The sequence below is a fragment of the Ranitomeya imitator genome, chromosome 5 (genome assembly GCF_032444005.1).
Source record: "Ranitomeya imitator isolate aRanImi1 chromosome 5, aRanImi1.pri, whole genome shotgun sequence".
Taxonomy (NCBI): domain Eukaryota; kingdom Metazoa; phylum Chordata; class Amphibia; order Anura; family Dendrobatidae; genus Ranitomeya; species Ranitomeya imitator.
Genome location: NC_091286.1, coordinates 673,875,037 through 673,902,255, shown reverse-complemented (window position 1 = coordinate 673,902,255; position 27,219 = coordinate 673,875,037). Strand labels below are relative to the sequence as shown.

The window sequence follows — 27,219 nt, the reverse complement described above, 5'->3', positions numbered from 1 at the left end:
TCATTTATTCTATTGGCCCTATGGGATGGACAGATTTTACTGGCAAACCTTGAAAATGGAATTACAGCACGCACTACATGCTTTATTATGGCGGTCAGCTTGAAGCATTGCTACATGGAGTTGTTGCACAATGCGCCTGTTGGTCCATAGACCTGACTGGCAGTAGGTGCGTCATGCAGTTGTGCTAAAAAATGTACATACCCTGGCAGAATTTTTGCTCTCTTGGCCTTTTTTTTTTAGAGAATTTGATTGATAACACTAAAACTATTTCTCCACTCATGGCTAGTGGTTGGGTGAAGCCACTTATTTTTAAACTACTGTGGTTTCACTTTTTAAATCATAATGACAAACCAAAACATCCACATGACCCTGATCAAAAGTTCATATACTCAACTTCTTTAATACCGTGTATTGCACACTCTAACATCAATGACAGCTTAAAGTCTTTTGTGGTAGTTGTGGATGAGGTTCTTTATTTTCTCAGGTGGTAAAACTTCCCACTCTTCTTGGTAAAAAGCCTTCAGTTCCTGTAAATTCCTAGGCTGTGCAGAATAAACTACACGCTTCAGATCTCCCCAGAGTGGCTCAATGATGCTGAGGTCAGGAGACTGAGATGGCCACTCCAGAACATTCACTTGTCAACTTGGCCTTGTGTTTTGGATCGTTGTCATGTTGGAACGTCCAAGTACGTCCTATGCGCAGCTTCCAGGCTGCATTTGCTGATAACGTGCTGTATTCATCTTTTCTTCAAGGTTGACCAAGTTTCCTGTGCCTTTGTAGCTCGCACATCCCCAAAACATCAGCAATCCACCTCCGTGCTTTACAGTAGGAATGGTGTTCCTTTCATCATATGCCTTGCTGATCTCTTTCCAAATGTAAAGTTTATGGTTTTGGCCAAAAAGTTGAATTTTGATCTCACCACTCCAAATTACTTTGTTTCACACATTTTGAGGGTTGTCTCTATGCTGTTTTGCTTATTGTAGGCCAGGTAATTTGTGGCATTTGCGCAGTAATGGATTTCCTCTGGCGACTTGAACATGCAACCCATTTTTCTTCAAGTGCTTCCTTATTGTGCATCTTGAAACAGCCACACCGCTAGTTTTCAGAAAGTCCTATATTTCAGCTGATGCTATTTGTGGGTTTTTCTTTGCATCCCGAACAATTTTCCTGGCAGTTGTTGACTAAATTTTTGTTGGTCTACCTGACCGTGGTTTTGTTTTTACAGAGCCCATGATTTTCCATTTGTTTATCACAGATTGAACTCTACTGACTGGCATTATCAATTCCTTGGATATCTTTTTGTATCTCTTTCCTGTTTTATACAGTTCAACTATCTTTTCCCATAGAACCGTTGACAATTCTTTTGCTTTCCCCATGACTCACAAACCAGAAACATGAGTGGCTGGATGAAAGATGCAAGAGTCTGTTTGGATCCCAGAAACTCACTCAGCTTTTATACACACACATTGATTACAAGTAAACAGGTCACAGGTGAGGATGTTACCATTAGTAGCCATTCAAACCCATTTGTGTCAACTTCTGTGCATGTAACCAGGCCAAAATCACCAGGGTATGTAGACATTTAATCAGGGTCATTTGGATGTTTTAATGTCATTATGACTTAAAAAGAGAAAACACAGTAGATTGACAATAAATGGCTTCACCCAACCACTAACCATGAGTGGAGAAAAAGTTTTGGTGTTATCATTCATATTCTCTGAAAAAAGGCCAAGAAAGCAAAAATTCTGCCGGTGTATGTAAACTTTTGAGCACAACTATATACTAAGCATGACTTTGGTGATTAGATTTGTTTGGTGATCTTTACCGTGTATAATGAATAATAAATGGTATGTTATACTGTCTTGGCAGAGAAGGTTCACAATGAAATTGAGCGAGTTATTGGATCAGCTCAACCTCAAATGGATCATAGGAAACAAATGCCATATACTGACGCCGTCATTCACGAGATTCAGCGGTTTGGGGATATTTTACCTCATAATCTTCCACACGCACCTACAAAAGACATCACATTCAGGGGGTATTTCATTCCTAAGGTAAAAAAAAAATCTCTGCGTTATATCAGATTCCTCCAAGTTGAAACCCACCTTAAGGAACCTTCACACTGAACAACATTACAATGATAACGATAGCGATCCGTGACGTTGCAGCGTCCTGGACAACGATATCGTTGAGTTTGACACACAGCAGCGATCAGGATCCTGCTGTGCCATCGCTGGTCGGAGCTGAAAGTCCAGAACTTTATTTCGTCGCTGGCTCTCCCGCTGACATCGCTGAATCGGCGTGTGTGACGCCGATCCAGCGATGTGTTCACTGGTAACCAGGGTAAATATCGGGTTACTAAGCGCAGGGCCGCCCGATATTTACTCTGGTTACCATTGTAAATGTAAAAAAAAAACCACATACTCACATTCCGGTGTCTGTCACGTCTCTCGCCGTCAGCTTCCCGCACTGACTGTGAGCGCCGGCCGTAAAGCACAGCGGTGACATCACCGCTGTGTTCTGCTTTATGGCAGGCGCTCACAGTCAGTGCGGGAAGCTGACGGCGAGGGACGTGACAGACACCGGAATGTGAGTATGTGGTTTTTTTTTTACATTTACAATGGTAACCAGAGTAAATATCGGGTTACTAAGCGCGGCCCTGTGCTTAGTAACCCGATGTTTACCCTGGTTACCCGGGGACTTCGGCATCGTTGGTCGCTGGAGAGCTGTCTGTGTGACAGCTCCCCAGTGACCACACAAGGACTTTCCAACGACCACAGCCAGGTCGTATCGCTGGTCGTGATCGTTGGAAAGTTGCTGAGTGTGACGGTACCTTAAGGCAATGACCAATGTAAAATTCATTCTATGACCTTGAAGCGGTCAAGGTACAATACTTAGGAGAGTAAAACGATTTTTTTTTTTGCAAAGATCATCTAATATTCTTTCTTTAAGAAAATTCTAGTAACTTGAACAATAATATTTTGATATTTGTCAGCAGATCTGTCAGCTTTCTTGTATGGCGAACACACAGATCTTCAGGATGATATAGTAGAGAACATCTGACAGATCCACTACAATAATAATAATCTTTATTTTTATATAGCGCTATCATCTTGCGCAGCGCTTTACAGCTTGCACACATTATCTACATAACTATATATCTATTTATCAATCTAACTATATATCTATTTAACTATATATTAAAGCATACAGGACAAGAGACTGATCCTCTACAACTTTACAACACAGGAGAGCTGACAGATCCTCTATATACTACACCACACAGGAGAGCTGACAGATCCTCTATATACTACACCACACAGGAGAGCTGACAGATCCTCTATATACTACACCACACGGGAGAGCTGACAGATCCTCTATATACTACACCACACAGGAGAGCTGACAGATCCTCTATATACTACACCACACAGGAGAGCTGACAGATCCTCTATATACTACACCACACAGGAGAGCTGACAGATCCCCTATATACTACACCACACAGGAGAGCTGACAGATCCTCTATATACTACACCACACAGGAGAGCTGACAGATCCTCTATATACTACACCATACAGGAGAGCCGACAGATCCTCTATATACTACACCACACAGGAGAGCTGACAGATCCTCTATATTCTACACAACACAGGAGAGCTGACAGATCCCCTATATATTACACCACACAGGAGAGCTGACAGATCCTCTATATACTACACCGCACAGGAGAACTGACAGATCCTCTATATACTACACCACACAGGAGAGCTGACAGATCCCCTATATACTACACCACACAGGAGAGCTGACAGATCCTCTATATACTACACCACACAGGAGAGCTGACAGATCCTCTATATACTACACCACACAGGAGAGCTGACAGATCCTCTATATACTACACCACACAGGAGAGATGACAGATCCTCTATATACTACACCACACAGGAGATCTGACAGATCCTCTATATACTACACCACACAGGAGAGCTGACAGATCCTCTATATACTACACCACACAGGAGAGCTGACAGATCCTCTATATACTACACCACACAGGAGAGCTGACAGATCCTCTATATTCTACACAACACAGGAGAGCTGACAGATCCCCTATATATTACACCACACAGGAGAGCTGACAGATCCTCTATATACTACACCACACGGGAGAGCTGACAGACCCTCTATATACTACACCACACGGGAGAGCTGACAGATCCTCTATATACTACACCACACAGGAGATCTGACAGATCCTCTATATACTACACCACACAGGAGAGCTGACAGATCCTCTATATACTACACCACAAAGGAGAGCTGACAGATCCTCTATATACTACACCACACAGGAGAGATGACAGATCCTCTATATACTACACCACACAGGAGATCTGACAGATCCTCTATATACTACACCACACAGGAGAGCTGACAGATCCTCTATATACTACACCACACAGGAGAGCTGACAGATCCTCTATATACTACACCACACAGGAGAGCTGACAGATCCTCTATATTCTACACAACACAGGAGAGCTGACAGATCCCCTATATATTACACCACACAGGAGAGCTGACAGATCCTCTATATACTACACCACACGGGAGAGCTGACAGACCCTCTATATACTACACCACACGGGAGAGCTGACAGATCCTCTATATACTACACCACACAGGAGATCTGACAGATCCTCTATATACTACACCACACAGGAGAGCTGACAGATCCTCTATATACTACACCACACAGGAGAGCTGACAGATCCTCTACATTCTACACAACACAGGAGAGCTGACAGATCCTCTATATACTACACCACACAGGAGAGCTGACAGATCCCCTATATACTACACCACACAGGAGAGCTGACAGATCCTCTATATACTACACCACACAGGAGAGCTGACAGATCCTCTATATTCTACACAACACAGGAGAGCTGACAGATCCCCTATATATTACACCACACAGGAGAGCTGACAGATCCTCTATATACTACACCACACGGGAGAGCTGACAGACCCTCTATATACTACACCACACGGGAGAGCTGACAGATCCTCTATATACTACACCACACAGGAGATCTGACAGATCCTCTATATACTACACCACACAGGAGAGCTGACAGATCCTCTATATACTACACCACACAGGAGACCTGACAGATCCTCTATATACTACACCACACAGGAGAGCTGACAGACCCTCTATATACTACACCACACGGGAGAGCTGACAGATCCTCTATATACTACACCACACAGGAGATCTGACAGATCCTCTATATACTACACCACACAGGAGAGCTGACAGATCCTCTATATACTACACCACACAGGAGAGCTGACAGATCCTCTACATTCTACACAACACAGGAGAGCTGACAGATCCTCTATATACTACACCACACAGGAGAGCTGACAGATCCCCTATATACTACACCACACAGGAGAGCTGACAGATCCTCTATATACTACACCACACAGGAGAGCTGACAGATCCTCTATATTCTACACAACACAGGAGAGCTGACAGATCCCCTATATATTACACCACACAGGAGAGCTGACAGATCCTCTATATACTACACCACACGGGAGAGCTGACAGACCCTCTATATACTACACCACACGGGAGAGCTGACAGATCCTCTATATACTACACCACACAGGAGATCTGACAGATCCTCTATATACTACACCACACAGGAGAGCTGACAGATCCTCTATATACTACACCACACAGGAGACCTGACAGATCCTCTATATACTATACCACACAGGAGAGCTGACAGATCCTCTATATACTACACCACACAGGAGAGCTGACAGATCCTCTACATTCTACACAACACAGGAGAGCTGACAGATCCTCTATATACTACACCACACAGGAGAGCTGACAGATCCTCTATATACTACACCACACAGGAGAGCTGACAGATCCTCTATATACTACACCACACAGGAGAGCTGACAGATCCTCTATATATTACACCACATGGAAGAGCTGACAGATCCTCTATATACTACACCACACAGGAGAGCTGACAGATCCTCTATATACTATACCACACAGGAGAGCTGACAGATCCTCTATATTCTACACAACACAGGAGAGCTGACAGATCCTCTATATACTACACCACACAGGAGAGCTGACAGATCCTCTATATACTACACCACACAGGAGAGCTGACAGATCCTCTATATACTACACCACACAGGAAAGCTGACAGATCCTCTATATACTACACCACACAGGAGAGCTGACAGATCCTCTATATACTACACCACACAGGAGAGCTGACAGATCCTCTATATACTACACCACACAGGAGAGCTGACAGATCCTCTATATACTACACCACACAGGAGAGCTGACAGATCCTCTATATACTACACCACACAGGAGAGCTGACAGATCCTCTATATACTACACCACACAGGAGAGCTGACAGATGCTCTATATACTACACCACACAGGAGAGCTGACAGATCCTCTATATACTACACCACATAGGAGAGCTGACAGATCCTCTATAGACTACACCACACAGGAGAGCTGACAGATCCTCTATATACTACACCACACAGGAGGGCTGACAGATCCTCTATATACTACACCAAACAGGAGAGCTGACAGATCCTTTATATACTACACCACACAGGAGAGCTGACAGATCCTCTATATACTAGACCACACAGGAGAGCAGACAGATCTTCTATATACTACACCACACAGGAGAGCTGACAGATCCTCTATATTCTACACCACACAGGAGAGCTGACAGATCATCTATATACTACACCACACAGGAGAGCTGACAGATCCTCTATATACTACAGCACACAGGAGAGCTGACAGATCCTCTACAACTTTACAACACAGGAGAGCAGACAGATATTCTATATACTACACCACACAGTAGAGCTGACAGATCCTCTATATACTACACCACACAGGAGAGCTGACAGATCCTCTATATACTACACAACACAGGAGAGCTGACAGATCCTCTATATACTACACCACACAGGAGAGCTGACAGATCCTCTATATACTACACAACACAGGAGAGCTGACAGATCCTCTATATACTACACCACACAGGAGAGCTGACAGATCCTCTATATACTACACAACACAGGAGAGCTGACAGATCCTCTATATACTACACCACACAGGAGAGCTGACAGATCCTCTATATACTACACCATACAGGAGAGATGACAGATCCTCTATATACTACACCACACAGGAGAGCTGACAGATCCTCTATATACTGCACCACACAAGAGAGATGACAGATCCTCTATATATTACACCACACAGGAGAGCTGACAGATCCTCTATATACTACACCACACAGGAGAGCTGACAGATCCTCTATATACTACACCACACAGGAGAGCTGACAGATCCTCTATATTCTACACCACACAGGAGAGCTGACAGATCCTCTATATACTACACCACACGGGAGAGCTGACAGATCCTCTATATACTACACCACACGGGAGAGCTGACAGATCCTCTATATTCTACACCACACGGGAGAGGTGACAGATCCTCTATATACTACACCACACGGGAGAGCTGACAGATCCTCTATATACTACACCACACGGGAGAGCTGACAGATCCTCTATATACAACACCACACGGGAGAGCTGACAGATCCTCTATATACTACACCACACGGGAGAGCTGACAGATCCTCTATATACTACACCACACAGGAGAGCTGACAGATCCTCTATACACTACACCACATAGGAGATCTGACAGATCCTCTATATACTACACCACACAGGAGAGATGACAGATCCTCTATATACTACACCACACAGGAGAGCTGACAGATCCTCTATATACTACACCACACAGGAGAGATGACAGATCCTCTATATACTACAACACACAGGAGAGCTGACAGATCCTCTATATAATACACCACACAGGAGAGCTGACAGATCCTCTATATACTACACCACACGGGAGAGCTGACAGATCCTCTATATACTACACCACACGGGAGAGCTGACAGATCCTCTATATACTACACCACATGGGAGAGCTGACAGATCCTCTATATACTACACCACACGGGAGAGCTGACAGATCCTCTATATACTACACCACACAGTAGAGCTGACAGATCCTCTATACACTACACCACACAGGACACCTGACAGATCCTCTATATACTACACCACACAGGAGATCTGACAGATCCTCTATATACTACACCACACAGGAGAGATGACAGATCCTCTATATACTACACCACACACAAGAACTGACAGATCCTCTATATACTACACCACACGGGAGAGCTGACTGATCCTCTATATACTACACCACACGGGAGAGCTGACAGATCCTCTATATACTACACCATACTGGAGAGCTGACAGATCCTCTATACACTACACCACACAGGAGAGCTGACAGATCCTCTATACACTACACCACACAGGAGAGCTGACAGATCCTCTATATACTACACCACACAGGAGAACTGACAGATCCTCTATATACTACACCACACAGGAGAGCTGACAGATCCTCTATATACTACACCACACAGGGAGCTGACAGATCCTCTATATACTACACCACACAGGAGAACTGACAGATCCTCTATATACTACACCACACAGGAGAGCTGAGAGATCCTCTATATACTACACCACACAGGAGAGCTGACAGATCCTCTATATACTACACCACACAGGAGAGCTGACAGATCCTCTATATACTACACCACACAGGAGAGCTGACAGATCCTCTATATACTACACCACACGGGAGAGCTGACAGATCCTCTATACACTACACCACACAGGAGAACTGACAGATCCTCTATATACTACACCACACAGGAGAGCTGACAGATCCTCTATATAATACACCACACAGGAGAGCTGAGAGATCCTCTATATACTACACCACACAGGAGAGCTGACAGATCCTCTATATACTACACCACACAGGAGAGCTGACAGATCCTCTATATACTACACCACACAGGAGAGCTGACAGATCCTCTATATACTACACCACACAGGAGAGCTGACAGATCCTCTATATACTACATCACACAGGAGAGCTGACAGATCCTCTATATACTACACCACACAGGAGAGCTGACAGATCCTCTATATACTACACCACACAGGAGAGCTGAGAGATCCTCTATATACTACATCACACAGGAGAGCTGACAGATCCTCTATATACTACACCACACAGGAGAGCTGACAGATCCTCTATATACTACATCACACAGGAGAGCTGACAGATCCTCTATATAATACACCACACAGGAGAGCTGACAGATTCTCTATATACTACACCACACAGGAAAACTGATAGACCCTCAATATACTACACCACACAGGAGAGCTGACAGATCCTCTATATACTACACCACACAGGAGAACTGACAGATCCTCTATATACTACACCACACAGGAGAGCTGACAGATCCTCTATATACTACACCACACAGGAAAACTGATAAACCCTCAATATACTACACCACACAGGAGAGCTGACAGATCCTCTATATACTACACCACACAGGAGAGCTGACAGATACTCTCTATACTACACCACACAGGAGAGCTGACAGATCCTCTATATACTACACCACACAGGAAAACTGATAGACCCTCAATATACTACACCACACAGTAGAGCTGACAGATCCTCTATATACTACACCACACAGGAGAACTGACAGATCCTCTATATACTACATCACACAGGAGAGCTGACAGATCCTCTATATAATACACCACACAGGAGAGCTGACAGATCCTCTATATACTACACCACACAGGAGAGGTGACAGATCCTCTATATACTACACCACACAGGAAAACTGATAGACCCTCAATATACTACACCACACAGGAGAGCTGACAGATCCTCTATATACTACACCACACAGGAGAGCTGACAGATCCTCTATATACTACACCACACAGGAGAGCTTACAGATCCTCTATATACTACACCACACAGGAGAGCTGACAGATCCTCTATATACTACACCACACAGGAGAGCTGACAGATCCTCTATATACTACACCACACAGGAGAGCTGACAAATCCTCTATATATTACACCACACAGGAGAACTGACAGATCCTCTATATACTACACCACACAGGAGAGCTGACAGATCCTCTATATACTACACCACACAGGAGAGCTGACAGATCCAATATATACTACACCACACAGGAGAGCTGACAGATCCTGTATATACTATACCACACAGGACAGCTGACAGATCCTCTATATACTACACCACACAGGAGAGCTGACAGATCCCCTATATACTACACCACACAGGAGAGCTGACAGATCCTCTATATACTACACCACATAGGAGAGCTGACAGATCCTCTATATACTACACCACACAGGAGAGCTGACAGATCCTCTATATACTACACCACACAGGAGAGCTGACAGATCCTCTATATACTACACCACACAGGAGAGCTGACAGATCCTCTATATACTACACCACACAGGATAGCTGACAGATCCTCTATATACTACACCACACAGGAGAGCTGACAGATCCTCTATATACTGCACCACACAGGAGAGCTGACAGATCCTCTATATACTACACCACACAGGAGAGCTGACGAATCCTCTATATTCTACACCACACAGGAGAGCTGACAGATCCTCTATATACTACACCACACAGGAGAGCTGACAGATCCTCTATATACTACACCACACAGGAGAGCTGACAGATCCTCTATATACTACACCACACAGGAGAGCTGACAGATCCTCTATATACTACACCACACAGGAGAGCTGACAGATCCTCTATATACTACACCACACAGGAGAGCTGACAGATCCTCTATATAATACACCACACGGGAGAGCTGACAGATCCTCTATATACTACACCACACAGGAGAACTGACAGATCCTCTATATACTACACCACACGGGAGAGCTGACAGATCCTCTATATACTACACCACACAGGAGAGCTGACAGATCCTCTATATACTACACCACACAGGAGAGCTGACAGATCCTCTATATACTACACCACACAGGAGAGCTGACAGATCCTCTGTATACTACACCATACAGGAGAGCTGACAGATCCTCTATATACTACACCACACAGGAGAGCTGACGAATCCTCTATATTCTACACCACACAGGAGAGCTGACAGATCCTCTATATACTACACCACACAGGAGAGCTGACAGATCCTCTATTTACTACACCACACAGGAGAGCTGACAGATCCTCTATATACTACACCACACAGGAGAGCTGACAGATCCTCTATATACTACACCACACAGGAGAGCTGACAGATCCTCTATATACTACACCACACAGGAGAGCTGACAGATCCTCTATATAATACACCACACGGGAGAGCTGACAGATCCTCTATATACTACACCACACAGGAGAACTGACAGATCCTCTATATACTACACCACACGGGAGAGCTGACAGATCCTCTATATACTACACCACACAGGAGAGCTGACAGATCCTCTATATACTACACCACACAGGAGAGCTGACAGATCCTCTATATACTACACCACACAGGAGAGCTGACAGATCCTCTATATACTACACCACACAGGAGAGCTGACAGATCCTCTATATACTACACCACACAGGAGAGCTGACAGATCTTCTATATACTACACCACACAGGAGAGCTGACAGATCCTCTATATACTACACCATACAGGAGAGCTGACAGATCCTCTATATACTACACCACACAGGAGAGCTGACAGATCCTCTATATACTACACCACACGGGAGAGCTGACAGATCCTCTATATACTACACCACACAGGAGAGCTGACAGATCCTCTATATACTACACCATACAGGAGAGCTGACAGATCCTCTATATACTACACCACACAGGAGAGCTGACAGATCCTCTATATACTACACCATACAGGAGAGCTGACAGATCCTCTATATACTACACCACACAGGAGAGCTGACAGATCCTCTATATACTACACCACACGGGAGAGCTGACAGATCCTCTATATACTACACCTCACAGGAGAGCTGACAGATCCTCTATATACTACACCACACAGGAGAGCTGACAGATCCTCTATATACTACACCACAAAGGAGAGCTGACAGATCCTGTATATACTACACCACACAGGAGAGCTGACAGATCCTCTATATACTACACCACACAGGAGAGCTGACAGATCCTCTATATACTACACCACAAAGGAGAGCTGACAGATCCTGTATATACTACACCACACAGGAGAGGTGACAGATCCTCTATATACTACCCCTCACAGGAGAACTGACAGATCCTCTATATACTACACCACACAGGAGAGATCAACTATATACTATGCCACTCAGGAGCTGACAGATCATGTTAAAGACTCAAAGACCTTAACCGTATAAATAGCTCTAGATTTGGATATTACATTTATATTTATATTATATTATTATATTTATACATTTATATATTCCAATCCTGATGTGAAAAAAAATTATTATCTTTTATATGTTTTTGTTCAATTTGCTGATAACTCATAACTGATTGTGTTCCTCAAGGGCACTTTTATTTTTCCTCTGATACATTCCATACTGAGAGATAAAGCTTACTTTGAGAAACCAGATGAATTTTATCCAGAACATTTTCTGGACTCTAAAGGAAATTTCAAAAAGAATGAGGCCTTCGTCCCGTTCTCAATAGGTAACATTTATAATAATTTTTTTTTTCCTTATAAAGGTTTACGTCATGGAAGTACAGATGACAGCATCTTATTGGAGCTAATCTGTGTTGCAATAGAGATGAGCAGATCTTTCTTCAGAGGATCGAGTTTGTTCGAATTTGCATGAAACCACAAATTTAAAAAAAATCTTTTTACATTGTAATTTGATTTGCGGTTCACAATTAAAAGAAAAAACTCACCAGTCATCAATTCCCAAATTTCTGAAATTTAAGAGAGTGGTCTCATTTTATGTGACTGCATGGGTCTCCCTATGATGTTATCTTATGCATTATCATACCTTGTGGTCAGTATCTTTGCTATCACAAACCAGCAGTTTTCAGAAGAGCACAGTTTGCACGGCAGAGTTGTGTTTAATTAATTGTCACTGGATAAGTCTCTTTCTTCTGTTGAGTGCAAAATCTTTAGGTCACCAGGGTTCTTTCTTTCCTGTAGAGTGTAAGCTCTTATAGTCACCGGGGTCCTCTCTCTCCTGTAGAGTGTCAGCTCTTATGGTCAGTGTGGTCCTCTCTCTCCTGTAGAGTGTAAGCTCTTATGGTCAGTGTGGTCCTCTCTCTCCTGTAGAGTGTAAGCTCTTATGGTCAGTGAGGTCCTCTCTCTCCTGTAGAGTGTAAGCTCTTATGGTCAGTGGGGTCCTCTCTCTCCTGCAGAGTGTAAGCTCTTATGGTCAGTGAGGTCCTCTCTCTCCTGTAGAGTGTAAGCTCTTATGGTCAGTGAGGTCCTCTCTCTCCTGTAGAATGTAAGCTGTTATGGTCAGTGAGGTCCTCTCTCTCCTGTGGAGTGTAAGCTCTTATGGTCACCAGGGTCCTCTCTCTCCTGTAGATTGTAAGCTCTTATGGTCAGTGGGGTCCTCTCTCTCCTGCAGAGTGTAAGCTCTTATGGTCAGTGGGGTCCTCTCTCCTGTAGATTGTAAGCTCTTATGGTCAGTGGGGTCCTCTCTCTCCTGCAGAGTGTAAGCTCTTATGGTCAGTGGGGTCCTCTCTCCTGTAGAGTGTAAGCTCTTATGGTCACCAGGGTTCTCTCTCTCCTGTAGAGTGTAAGCTCTTATGGTCAGTGGGGTCCTCTCTTTCCTGTAGAGTGTAAGCTCTTATGGTCACCAGGGTTCTCTCTCTCCTGTAGAGTGTAAGCTCTTATGGTCAGTGGGGTCCTCTCTCTTCTGTAGAGTGTAATCTCTTATGGTCAGTGTGGTCCTCTCTCTCCTGTAGATTGTAAGCTCTTATGATCGGCAGAGTCCTCTCTCTCCTGTAGAGTGTAAGCTCTTATGGTCAGTGGGGTCCTCTCTCCTGTAGAGTGTAAGCTCTCATGATCAGCAGGGTCCTCTCTCTCCTGTAGAGTGTAAGCTCTTATGATCAGTGTGGTCCTCTCTCTCCTGTAGAGTGTAATCTCTTATGGTCAGTGTGGTCCTCTCTCTCCTGTAGATTGTAAGCTCTTATGATCGGCAGAGTCCTCTCTCTCCTGTAGAGTGTAAGCTCTTATGGTCAGTGGGATCCTCTCTCCTGTAGAGTGTAAGCTCTTATGATCAGTGGGGTCCTCTCTCTCCTGTAGAGTGTAAGCTCTTATGATCAGTGGGGTCCTCTCTCTCCTGTAGAGTGTAAGCTCTTATGGTCAGTGGGATCCTCTCTCTCCTGTAGCGTGTAAGCTCTTATGGTCAGCAGGGTCCTCTCTCATCTGTAGAGTATAAGCTCTTATGATCAGTGGGGTCCTCTCTCTCCTGCAGAGTGTATGCCTCTTATTGTTAAAGGGACTCTGTCACCCCAAAATTCGCCTATAAGCTAAGGCCACCGGTCCTCTCTCTCATGTAGAATGTAAGCTCTTAAGGTGAGCATGCTCCTCTCTCCTGTAGAGTTAAAGATATTATGGTCAGCAGGGTCCTCTCTCCCGTGTAGAGTTTAAGCTCTTATGGTCAGCCATGTCCGCTCTCTGTAGTGTATAAGCTCCTAAGGTCAGCGGGGTCCTCTCTCTCCTGTAGAGTTTAAGCTATCATGATCAGCAGGGTCCTCTTTCCCATGTAGAGTGTAAGCTGTTATGGTCAGAGGGGTCTTCTCTCTCTCCTGTAGAGTTTAAGTTCTTATGGTCAGAGGGGTCTTCTCTCTCTCCTGTAGAGTTTAAGTTCTTATGGTCAGCAGGGCCCTCTCTCTCCTGTAGAGTGTAAGCTCTTATGGTCAGTGTGGTCCTCTCTCTCCTGTAGAATGTAAGCTCTTATGGTCAGTGGGGTCCTCTCTGTCCTATAGAGTGTAAGCTCTTATGGTCAGTGGGGTCCTCTCTCCTGTAGAGTGTAAGCTCTTATGATCAGTGGGGTCCTCTCTCTCCTGTAGAGTGTAAGGTTTTATGGTCAGCGGGGTCCTCTCTCTCCCCTGTAGAGTGTAAGCTCTTATGGTCAGCAGGGTCCTCTCTCTTCTGTAGAGTGTAAGCTCTTATGATCAGAGGGGTCCTCTCTCTCCTGCAGACTGTAAGCTCTTCTGGTCAGTGGGGTCCTCTCTCTCCTGTAGAGTGTAAGCTCTTATGGTCAGCAGGGTTCTCTCTCTCCTGTAGAGTGTAAGCTCTTATAGTCAGTGGGGTCCTCTCTCACCTGGGGCGTCTAAGTTCTTATGGTCAGCAGGGTCCTCTCTCTCCTGTAGAGTTCAAACTCTTCTGGTCAGTGGGGTTCTCTCTCTCCTGTAGGGTGTAAGCTCTTATGGTCAGTGGGGTCCTCTCTCTCTCCTGTAGAGTGTAGGCTCTTATGGTCAGCAGAGTCTTCTTTCTCCTGTAGAGTGTAAGCTCTTATGGTCAGTGGGGTCCTCTCTCTCCTGTAGAGTGTAAGCTCTTATGGTCAGTGGGGTCCTCTCTCCTGTAGAGTGTAAGCTCTTATGATCAGTGGGGTCCTCTCTCTCCTGTAGAGTGTAAGCTCTTATGGTTAGCGGGATCCTCTCTCTCCTGTAGAGTGTATGCTCTTATGGTCAGCAGGGTCCTCTCTCATCTGTAGAGTGTAAGCTCTTATGATCAGAGGGGTCCTCTCTCTCCTGCAGAGTGTAAGCTCTTATGGTCAGTGGGGTCCTCTCTCTCTCCTGTAGAGTGTAAGCTCTTATGGTCAGAGAGATCCTCACTCTCCTGCAGAGTGTATGCCTCTTATTGTTAAAGGGAATCTGTCACCCCAAAATTTGCCTATAAGCTCAGGCCACCGGCATCAAGGGCTTACCTACAGCATTCTGTAATGCTGTAGATAAGCCCCTGATGTAACCTGTAAGATAAGAAAATCACATTATATTATACTCACCCAGGGGCGGTCCCGGTTCAGTTTGATGTTGAGGGTCCCGGTTCAGTCCCTGTTGAGGGCAGAGCAAACTACTGCAGTGCGCATGCCCCGGGCCTCTCTGACCTTTCCCAGGCCACGTTCACACTTTCAGTATTTAGTCTGTATTTTACATCAGCATTTGTAAGCCAAAACAAGGAGTGGAACAATCAGAGGGAAAGTATAATAGAAAAAAGGTCACCATTCCTGCTTTTTTCATCCACTCCTGGTTTTGGCTTACAAATAAAATACTGAACAAATGTTGAACTTGTGAGCATGACCTTAAAGTGGTGCTACTGATGAGAGACCCCTCCAGTTCCCTTCTGCCTCAGGCATCACATGTTGGAAAGAGATCCTTCCTGAACCCCTCCCCACAGGCACAAATGCAACATGACCAGTAACAGGCAACCATGAAAGGTGGTCAGTTCTCCTTCAATGGAAGCCTCTCAAACAGAGTCTGGACAGACATCTGTTTCAGGTGGTTTAGTGACTCCTGCATTGAGCAGGAGGGTTGGACACGATGACACTGGAGGTCCCTTCTACTCTAACATTTTATGATTATATGTTTCTATAGTCACAACTTAAAATGTGGCGTACAATCATAAAATACAAGAACATTTAATGATGTTCAGTTAAAATTCACTTGTGTACATACAGATTATGGAATTTCAGGAATTTTGGTGAGATGTTATTGAGAGGTGGATGATATCAATTGGAGCAAATAAGTGTAACTTTAATACCATGAGAAGAACCTAGTTGGGCTTCCAAATAGAAGCAAAGTAACAGATCTTAAAATAAACAAAAAAAAAAAACAATTTATAAAATGTTATTTCTGTCCTGCTGTGATCTCAAGTCATCGACCATCTTCTCTTCTTCCTCGCAGGTAAACGAAGCTGTGCTGGGGAAACTTTGGCTAAAATGGAGCTGTTCCTATTCTTTACAACATTATTACAAAATTTCACATTCCAGCCCATACCTGGAGCCAAACTGGACCTCACCCCTGCACTTGGGGTTACAAACGCCCCCAAACCCTTTGAAATCTGTGCAACATCTCGCAGATAGACTACACATTGTCACTGCTAACATGAGACGTGCTAGTTTGCATATGCCATGAATATAATTAGAATTTGTTGCTCTTTGTTATTTGTTATTTAAGGCTGGAGAGCGGCTGACTGTTGTGTTCTTCTTCTTCTGGTAATACAGATAGAAAAGATTTGCGGTGCAGAGTTCCAAATCTCCAGCATAAATATGGAGTTAAAAGATAAAATTATGTCTGTCCGTAACTGCCTCTAGAGGGAGCTAAAGGAGCTTATGGTATACAAACTGTTCCCTCTAGTGGTGGCTGCAAGTAGACACAAATTCAATGTGGTTGTCAGAAAGACAGTAGTGGAAGAGCAAAATATGTTATGAAATAAAACATAAGCATTACTCATCTGCTAAAATCCCTGCTGTTCTAGTGCTGGTGTTCTGGTGATTCCTGTAGGCCCAGAAGAGTTGACATCATGTACATCAATCACGTGATTGCTGCTTTTTTCATTTAGATAATTTTCTTGCACTTAAAACCAGGACAACTACCTATATAGGTCCCTCTTGGTTGGGTTCTTGAAATTAATTTAAAAAGAAATAATTAAAAGTGGAGAATCTCGATGAAAATATTAAAATGAACTTTACATAATGAATTTTTTTTATTAATAATAAATGATTATACAAATGAATGCATTTTATTGTTTTTGTTCATTTTGCTCCCCAAAATTTGAAGAGAACAAAAGAAAAAGAATTCATGTAAACACATCCAAATGCTCCTAAGAATTCTGCAGCTCAACTTATGCGATTATCTACAAACGTGTAGTCGAGTTTGTCCGCCATGACAAGTTTGACAACTTGACTGTATATTTTTTCTGGGCTGCTTACGAAAACTCATAGACAATGGTTTTTATATGGACACATTGGAGAACCATAAACAATGATTATGCTTGTAAGTCCGGAGCCCATAATTCTGTTATCAGAGCAATATCTGCATTCACTGTAAACAGTATAGTGATAACTATAGTAAAAGCAATCTGTATAAGTTTCTTCAGCCTTAAAAAAGTTTGGACGCCTTTTTTTTTTCTTTTGAGATCTAATAAAAATGTCCTATTTTTACGGACAGTCCTTGGAATTTTGGGATAGTTGGCAAACCTGCGCCATGCTCATAATATGAACTAATTTTACCTGAGCTACAGGGCTTCAAAGGAGACCATGCTTTTTACCATATACAGTACAGCTAAAGTGTAGTATTACAGAACATATTACAAGCAATCAGATGACTGCAAGTTCAAGTTTCCTAAGGGAGCTAAAAATAAATAAATAAAATATCAAAATAAAGTTTTAAAAAATATATATTTCTGGATCTCACCTGACATTATTACGTCACGTAAGAATCAGTATTAGAGAAGAGTAGTGATGAGCGAGTATAATTGTTGCTCTGGTGATTTCCGAATATTTGTTACTAGTGTTGGGCGATACCTTCCGATATTTGAAAGTATCGGTATTGGATTGTATCGGGCGATATCCGAAAAATATCGGATATCGCCGATACCGATATCCGATAAAAATACAAGTCAATGGGACGCAAATATCGGAAGGTATCCTGTAATGGTTCCCAGGGTCTGAAGGAGAGGAAACTCTCCTTCAGGCCCTGGGATCCATATTCATGTGTAAAAAATAAAGAATAAAAATAAAAAAAATATGGATAAACTCACCCCTCCGACGGCCCCTGGCTATAAGTGGTGTAACCGGCAGCCTCTGTTCCTAAGAATGCAGGGTGAAGGACCTTCGATGACGTCGCAGCTTGTGATTGGTCACGTGACCGCTCATGTGACCGATCACGCGACCAATCACAAGCCGCGACGTCATCGCAGGTCCTTCAGTCGCTCATTCTTAGGAGGGGAGACAGCCGGTTACAGCGGTTTCAACCAGGGCGCGTCCGAGGGTGAGTATATCAATCTTTTTTATTTTTATTCTTTGTTTTGCACGTGAATATGGATCCCGATACCGATTCCCGATATCGCAAAAATATCGGAACTCGGTATCGGAATTCCGATACCGCAAATATCGGCCGATACCCGATACTTGCGGTATCGGAATGCTCAACACTAGTGTTGAGCATTCCGATACCGCAAGTATCGGGTATCGGCCGATATTTGCGGTATCGGAATTCCGATACCGAATTCCGATACTTCCCGCGTATCGGATACCGGAATCGGAAGTTCCCAGAATTCAAACTGAACGCAGCAGCCAGTGAGGAATGATTGGAAGTGTGGGCACATCCTGTTTAGCATGGTGGGCATGTAAGTACTGGCAAGGCTTGGATTGGCTGCTGAAATGATGTCACTCTGCACTATAAAAAACGCTGCCGCCATTTTGCGCTCACTCTGCTGTGATTTCAGTTAGGGACAGGACGCTGTGTTCTAACTGAGGGCCAGTCGAGCTAGCTAATTGCTTTATTTTCCTTTCCAAAGGCTAATTTAGCAAAACGCTGTGTGTTCTTCACTGTTCACCTTGCTCTTGCCTTGCAGCGCTGTTTTAACAGCGTTCTGCAAGGTCTCTGTGTGTGTGTGTGTGTGCAGCTCACTCTGTAGTCTGTGTGCAGCCATATACCCGGTTGTATTCAGCTCAGGGGGGGTTCACACTGCCTCACACAGTTGTCCTTTTTTGCTCTTAGTGCAGCCTGCTGCACATTTTTTCTCACATTTCCTATTAGTGTTTTTCCACCAGTCTCCAGCTCTATTGTGGAAAAACACTACATAGGATAACCTAGAGGGGGGTTTTTGGGCCTTGCAGCGCCGTTTACGGCTGTCTGCACGGTCTCCGTGTGAGCCCAGCTCGCCATGTAGTCTGTGTGCAGCCATAGCCGGTTGGATTCAGCTCAGGGTTCGTTACTGGCTCATACCTTGAGAAAAATTTTACTTTTTTTCAAATAGTGCAGCCTGTTTAAAATTTGAAAAAAAAAAATTCCTATTAGTGTCTTTCCACTCGTATCCAGCTAAATAGTGGAAAAACACTATATAGGATAACCTAGAGGAGGGTTTTTTGGCCTTGCAGCGCCGTTTACGGCTGTCTGCACGGTCTCCGTGTGAGCCCAGCTCGCCCTGTAGTCTGTGTGCAGCCATAGCCGGTTGGATTCAGCTCAGGGTTCGTTACTGGCTCATACCTAGAGAAAAATTTTACTTTTTTTCAAATAGTGCAGCCTGTTTAAAATTTGAAAAACAAAAATTCCTATTAGTGTCTTTCCACTCGTATCCAGCTAAATAGTGGAAAAACACTATATAGGATAACCTAGAGGAGGGTTTTTTGGCCTTGCAGCGCCGTTTACGGCTGTCTGCACGGTCTCTGTGTGAGCGCAGCTCGCCCTGTAGTCTGTGTGCAGCCATAGCCGGTTGGATTCAGCTCAGGGTGCGTTACTGCCTCATACCTTGAAAAACAATTTCCTTTTTTTCAAATAGTGCAGCCAGTTTAAAATTTGAAAAAAAAAATTCCTATTAGTGTCTTTCCACTCGTATCCAGCTAAATAGTGGAAAAACACTATATAGGATAACCTAGAGGAGGTTTTTTTGGCCTTGCAGCGCCGTTTACGGCTGTCTGCACGGTCTCCGTGTGAGCCCAGCTCGCCCTGTAGTCTGTGTGCAGCCATAGCCGGTTGGATTCAGCTCAGGGTTCGTTACTGCCTCATACCTTGAGAAAAATTTTACTTTTTTTCAAATAGTGCAGCCTGTTTAAAATTTGAAAAAAAAAATTCCTATTAGTGTCTTTCCACTCGTATCCAGCTAAATAGTGGAAAAACACTATATAGGATAACCGAGAGGAGGGTTTTTTGGCCTTGCAGCGCCGTTTACGGCTGTCTACACGGTCTCCGTGTGATTTAAACTAGCTCTGTAGCCCGATCTGCACCAAAAAAAAAGTTAAGTTCACCAAACACAACTTAACACTTGTGTAGGCCACATTTGAAAAATAATAAAGTTTAGTCCACAATTTACAACATTAGTGTTTCTTACACCTGTTAGGAGGAGCATTTCAGGAATAAGCACACTAAGGCCTTAGTACTTTTCTGCTTATCTTTATCTGTCAACCAAGATGAAGAGGGCAGGGAGTAAGGCACGTGGGCGTGGGCGCGGAGCAGGGAGAGGACGTGGTGATTCTGTGCCTGCTGCGGGCGCCGGTGACTCGTCGTCACTCAGTTTCAGCAGGGAACAGTCCTTCATGCGCAGCTTTGTTGGAGAGCGCCGTGCACCGCTGCTACGTGAAGACCAAATTGAAGCCGTTGTCGGGTGGATGGCAGCTAACGCCTCGGCATCGACTTCAGTTAGTGCCACATCCTCTCAGGCACAGAGCACTGGAGAGCAGCCATCTGTCTCTTCACCACCTGCCAAATTGGCCAGGCAGTCAGAGAGCCCAGGACAGGAGCCGTCTCTACTTCTGTTCTCTGAATCTCTTGGCTTGGAAACAGGGGGCCAGCCAAGCAGCATTAGAGAAATGGAAGAAGAGGCAGTGTGCAGTGATGCCCAAAAGCTTTATCTCTCTGACTCTGAAGAGGCAGGTGGGCCAGTGCCTCCGGTGACCACAGCGCAGTACGCATCTGATGATGAAACTCAGGTGCCGCTTTCTGATGCGTACTGTGCTGCCGAGACTACCCAGGAGGAGCAGTTGGTGGCAGAGGGTAGTGGAGATGATGAGGTCCTTGACCCATCGTGACGTGAGGAACAGGAAGGTGGTGGGAGCAGCTCTGAGGAAGAGCTTCCCCTTACGGGCCAAAGAGGGAGAGGGAGGGGGAAGACTGCGGAGCCTGTAGCCTCCACTTTGGCACCCGTTAGGAGCCTGTCTCTTTCCAAAGCCAAAAAGGGCGCTCCCAAGACTTGCAGTGCCTGGTCCTTTTTTGACACAGTTGCAGATGACATTTGTTTTGTCAAATGCAAGCTGTGTCATCAGAAAGTAAAAAGAGGTAAAAGTGTCAGCAACCTCAATACCACAAATATGTGGAAACATGTGCGGAACAGGCACGCGGTGGAGTTACAGAAACACAGTGAAGACGTAGGCCAACCAACAGCGGCAGCTACCACCTCTTCATCTCGTGTTGCCTCTTCCTCCACTGTTGTCCAGAGACCTAGTGTAATTCCACCCACAGCACCACCTTCCCAGTCATCCTCACACTCCCAGTCTACTCTACAGCCATCGGTAGTCCAGGCATGGGAGAAAATGCGGGCATTCTCGGCCAACCACCCCCGAGCACAGGCTCTGAATGCAGGCATTGCCAAACTGTTGTCCCTGGAAATGCTCTCGTTCAGGCTGGTGGAGACTGACAGCTTCCGTGACTTGATGGCATTGGCAGTCCCACAGTACAAGGTGCCCAGCCGCTTTTACTTCAGCAGGCAGGCTGTCCCTGCCCTGCACAGGCATGTTGAGGCAAACATAAAACATGCGCTACTGAACGCCGTCAGTAGCAAGGTCCACCTCACCACCGATGCGTGGACCAGTCAGCATGGACAGGGGCGATATGTTTCCCTCACTGCCCATTGGGTTAATGTTGTTGAGCCAGGTACAGATCGTGCGAGTGGCGCAGGACGTGTCCTGCCCACTCCAAGGATTGCAGGAATCCAGTCTGTACGCATCGACTCCTCCTCTTACACCAGTTCCTCTGATTCCTCTCTGCAGGATCCGTCACAGTCCACCTCCACATGGACCCGTGAACGTTTACCTATGACCGACATGAGCACAGCCGTGGCCAAACGTCAGCAGGCTGTCTTGAAACTAGTTTCATTGGGGCATCGAAGCCACACAGCGCAGGAGCTCTGGAATGCCATCAAGCAGGAGAGCGATGTGTGGTTACTGCCAGCGAATCTCCAGCCAGGCATGGTAGTGTGTGACAATGGCCGAAATCTGGTGGCAGCTTTGGCCCTTGGCAACCTCACTCACATCCCATGTCTGGCACATGTGCTCAATTTGGTTGTGCAGAGTTTTCTGAGGGACTATCCGGATCTTGATGCCCTGCTGCACAAGGTCCGCCTAGAGTGTGCTCACTTGCGGCGTTCCAGCTTGGCCAGATCCCGCATTGCTGCTCTGCAGCGCCGATTCCGCCTTCCGGAACACCGCATCATATGTGACCTACCTACCCGGTGGAATTCCACGTTACATATGTTGGAGCGGTTGTGTGAGCAGCAGCAAGCAGTTATGGAGTACCAGCTGCATCAGGCGCAAAGAAGTCGCAGTCAGCGCCGATCAGACTTCACAACCACAGAGTGGGCCACTATGAAGGACGTCTGCCAGGTTTTGCGTCCTTTTGATTATTCCACGCGGATGGCAAGTGCAGATGATGCACTAGTCAGCATGACTGTCCCCCTTATCTGCCTGCTTCAGCAAACTTTGCAAGGGTTAAGGGATGATGTGGTGGAAGAGGTGGAGGATGAGGAGTCACCTTTTCCATCAGCTTCTGGAGAGTCAGCGCCACGTGGTTCCTCACAAAGGGGTACGCAGGGGCCAATTTGTGAGGAGGATGAGGAGGAGTCAATGGAGGAGGAAGAGCTCCGTCCAGAGGAGGGAGCGACACAATTGTCCAGTGGTCAGTGTGTACAGCGAGGGTGGGGTGATGACGAGCGGGCAGAGATCATGTCTCAAGCAGGGGACAGCGTTTCTGGGCCAGTTGGCACTCTGCAGCACATGGTGGATTTCATGCTGCAGTGCCTGAGAAACGACCGCCGCATCGACCACATTCTCAACATGCCTGATTATTGGGTGTTCACCCTCCTCGATCCTCGCTACCGGGACAACGTCCAAAACCTCATCCCTGCGTTGACCCGGGAGCGTAAATTGCGGGAGTACCACGACACACTGGTGAATTCCATCATCTTCTCCTGTCCAACTGAGAGGAGTGCTGCTAGTGCTTTACAAAGCAGCTCAGTGCGTCGAGGCAGTGGGGGAGGCTCTGCCCAAAGAGGGAGCAGAAGCAGTGCCTCTGCCCAAGGCAAGCCCAATATGGCACAACTCTGGCACACTTTTGTGTGCCCGCCCCAAATGTCTACACCATCACCGGCGGCTCCAGTCAGCAGGAGGCAACGGTTCCGTCAGATGGTGACAGACTACATGGCTTGCCCTCTTACTGTACTCCCAGACGGCTCTTCCCCGTTCAAGTTTTGGGTCTCTAAGCTGGATACATGGCCAGAGCTAAGCCAGTATGCATTGGAGGTGCTGGCTTGCCCTGCGGCTAGTGTCTTATCGGAACGTGTCTTTAGTGCCGCAGGTGGTGTACTAACAGACCGTCGCATGCGACTATCCTCCGATAACGTTGACCGGCTTACTTTCCTGAAAATGAACCAGGCCTGGATCTCGCAGGAATTTGCCACTCCTCTGCCTGATTAAGTAATTGGGTGTCATCCAGGTCTCCTGCTGTGTTCATCTTTCTACCACCTGAACTGCTATTCCTGGGCTCCAACACCGCCAGTTGCGGCTCAGAAGTGCAGGCTGCACAGTAAAAACATACGACCCAGTGTTATTGGGTTTCAGTAACGTCAGCTGATCCCCAGCTGTGTAGCCGGCAATGTGTCCTGCGACCGCCACGCTGGCACAACAACCTAAATGTAAGGGAACCTGTCCCCCCCCCCCCCGTCGTTTGTTACTGAAAGAGCCATCTTGTGCAGCAGTAATGCTGCACAAGGAAAAGGTAGCTCTTTTTTTTTAGCTCTTTGCACACGCAGAACTTAACACTTATAAAATGTGTTCACTGATACCGTTATACCGTCCCGGAGCTGGGACTTTCCTTCGTAATGTGACGCAGCACAGCCGTCATTTCTACCCCCTTGGTGCCATGCGCTGCCTCCTCAGCGTTGTTTTAAGCTGTCACGGAGCCTGCGCTGTTCTGTTATCCCTTGGGCATGCCCTATTTGCGCTGTCTGTCTTCTGACATAATTTGGTGTCAGGCTGGCTGCGCCTGTGCGGCCGCGCTGCCCGAGATCCCGCCTCGCAGTGTCTTCTGATTGAGTCACACTGCGGGCCTGGGATCCATGGGCATGCGCAGTGCATATCTTCCCCTCGGGCTCTCGCTCATTTCCCTCCGCCTTCTTTAGACTGTGCGCCGTCAGCTGATCCCTAGCATGCCACGGCCGTGACACCGCACAGTCTGAAGAAGAGGGAAGGAGGGGAGTGAGAGTCGAGGTTATGCACTGTGCATGCCCATGGTTCCAAGGCCCGCAGTGGGATTACGTTAGACGAGACTGCGAGGTGGGATCTGGAGCAGCGTGGACGCACAGGCACTGACAGCCTGACACCAAATTATGTCAGAAGACAGGCAGCGCTAATTGGGCATGGCCAAGGGCTAACAGAACAGCGCAGGCTCCGTGACAGCTTAAAACAACGCTGAGGAGGCAGCGCACGGCATCAAGGGGATAGGAATGACAGCTGTGCTGTTTCCCATTACGAAGGAAATTCGCACCTCCGGAACGGTTTAACGGTATAAAGGGACACATTTTTAGTGTTTACTTCGGTGTTTGCAAGGAGCATAATTAAAAGAGCAACCTTTTCCTTTTGCATCCTTAGTGCTGCACAAGATGGCTCTTTCAGCTACAAACGTCTTGGGGGGGGGGGTTAAAGGTTTCCTTTCAACTTGCTCCAATCAGGCTTCAGCCTACACTCTGTTCCTCTGCTCCTCCTGCTGTCCCTGGGCTCTAACACCGCCAGTTGGTGCCTGGAAGTGCTGTGTGCACAGTCAACAGTCGCTCCTCTGTTATTGGGGTTCAGTAACGCCAGCTGATCCCCAGCTGTGTGTGCGGCAATACCTACAATCTGCTCCTCCTGCTGTCCCTGGGCTCTAACACCGCCAGTTGGTGCCTGGAAGTGCTGTGTGCACAGTCAACAGTCGCTCCTCTGTTATTGGGGTTAAGTAACGTCAGCTGATCCCCAGCTGTGTGTGCGGCAATACCTCCAATCTGCTCCTCCTGCTGTCCCTGGGCTCTAACACCGCCAGTTGGTGCCTGGAAGTGCTGTGTGCACAGTCAACAGTCGCTCCTCTGTTATTGGGGTTCAGTAACGTCAGCTGATCCCCAGCTGTGTATCCGGCAACGTGTCATGCGACCGCCACGCTGGCACAACTAAAATGTAAGGGGACCTGTCCCCCCCCCCCCCTAGGCGTTTGTTACTGAAAGAGCCACCATGTGCAGCACTAATACTGCACAAGGGAAAGGTCGCTCTTGAAATTATGCTCCTTGCAAACGCTGAACTACACACTCATGTAATGTGTCCCCTCACACCGTCCAACCGTCCCGGAGGTGGGACTTTCCTTTGTAATGTGACGCAGCACAGCCGTCATTGCTACCCCCTTGGCACCGTGCGCTGCCTCCTTAGCGTTGTTTGATTCCGTCATGGACCCTGCGCTGTTATGTTATCCCTTGGCCATGCACAGTTTGCGCTGCCCGTCCTCTGACATCATTTGTTGTCGTCCTGGCTGCGCCTGTGCGTCCACGCTGCCCGAAATCACACCTCGCAGTGTCGTCTAATGTGATCCCACAGTGGGCCTGGTATCCATGGCCATGCGCAGTGCATATACTAGCCTCTCACTCCCCTTCTTCACGCTTCTTCAGACTAGGCGGCGTCAGCTGATCCCTAATAGCATGCCACGGCCATGACGCCGCACAGTCTGAAGAAGCAGGAAGGAGGTGAGTGAGAGGCGATGATATGCACTGCGCATGCCCATGGATCCCTGGCCCGCAGTGGGACTACATTAGATGACACTGCAAGGTTGGATCTCGGGCAGCTTGGACGCACAGGCACTGCCAGCCTGACACCTACATGATGTCAGAAGACGGGCACCGCTAACTGTGCATGGCCAAGGGATAACATTACAGCGCGGGCTCCGTGACAGAACCAAACAACGTTGAGGAGGTGGCGCCCGGCACCAAGGGGGTTGGAATGACGGCTGTGCTGTGTCACATTACAAAGGAAAGTCCCATTTCCGGGATGGTTTGACGGTGTGAGGGGACACATTATATGAGTGTGTACTTCAGCGTTTGCAAGGAGCATAATTTTCGGAGCCACCATTTTCCATGTGCAGTATTACTGCTGTACAAGATGGCTCTTTCAGCAACAAATGCCTGGGGGGGG

General features: G+C 46.3%; 1 protein-coding gene across 1 annotated transcript in view; it reads left to right on the top strand.

Annotated features, from left to right (window-relative positions):
- Positions 1-17,811, top strand: part of LOC138638764 (cytochrome P450 2C14-like) — an 84,959-nt gene extending 67,148 nt beyond the window's left edge. The window contains exons 8-10 of the mRNA XM_069728325.1: positions 1,870-2,054; positions 12,652-12,793; positions 16,982-17,811. Of these exons, the coding sequence (XP_069584426.1) occupies positions 1,870-2,054; positions 12,652-12,793; positions 16,982-17,160 (506 nt within the window). The 3' untranslated portion in view covers positions 17,161-17,811. The remainder of the gene's footprint in view (positions 1-1,869; positions 2,055-12,651; positions 12,794-16,981) is intronic.
- Positions 17,812-27,219: the final 9,408 nt, after the last annotated feature.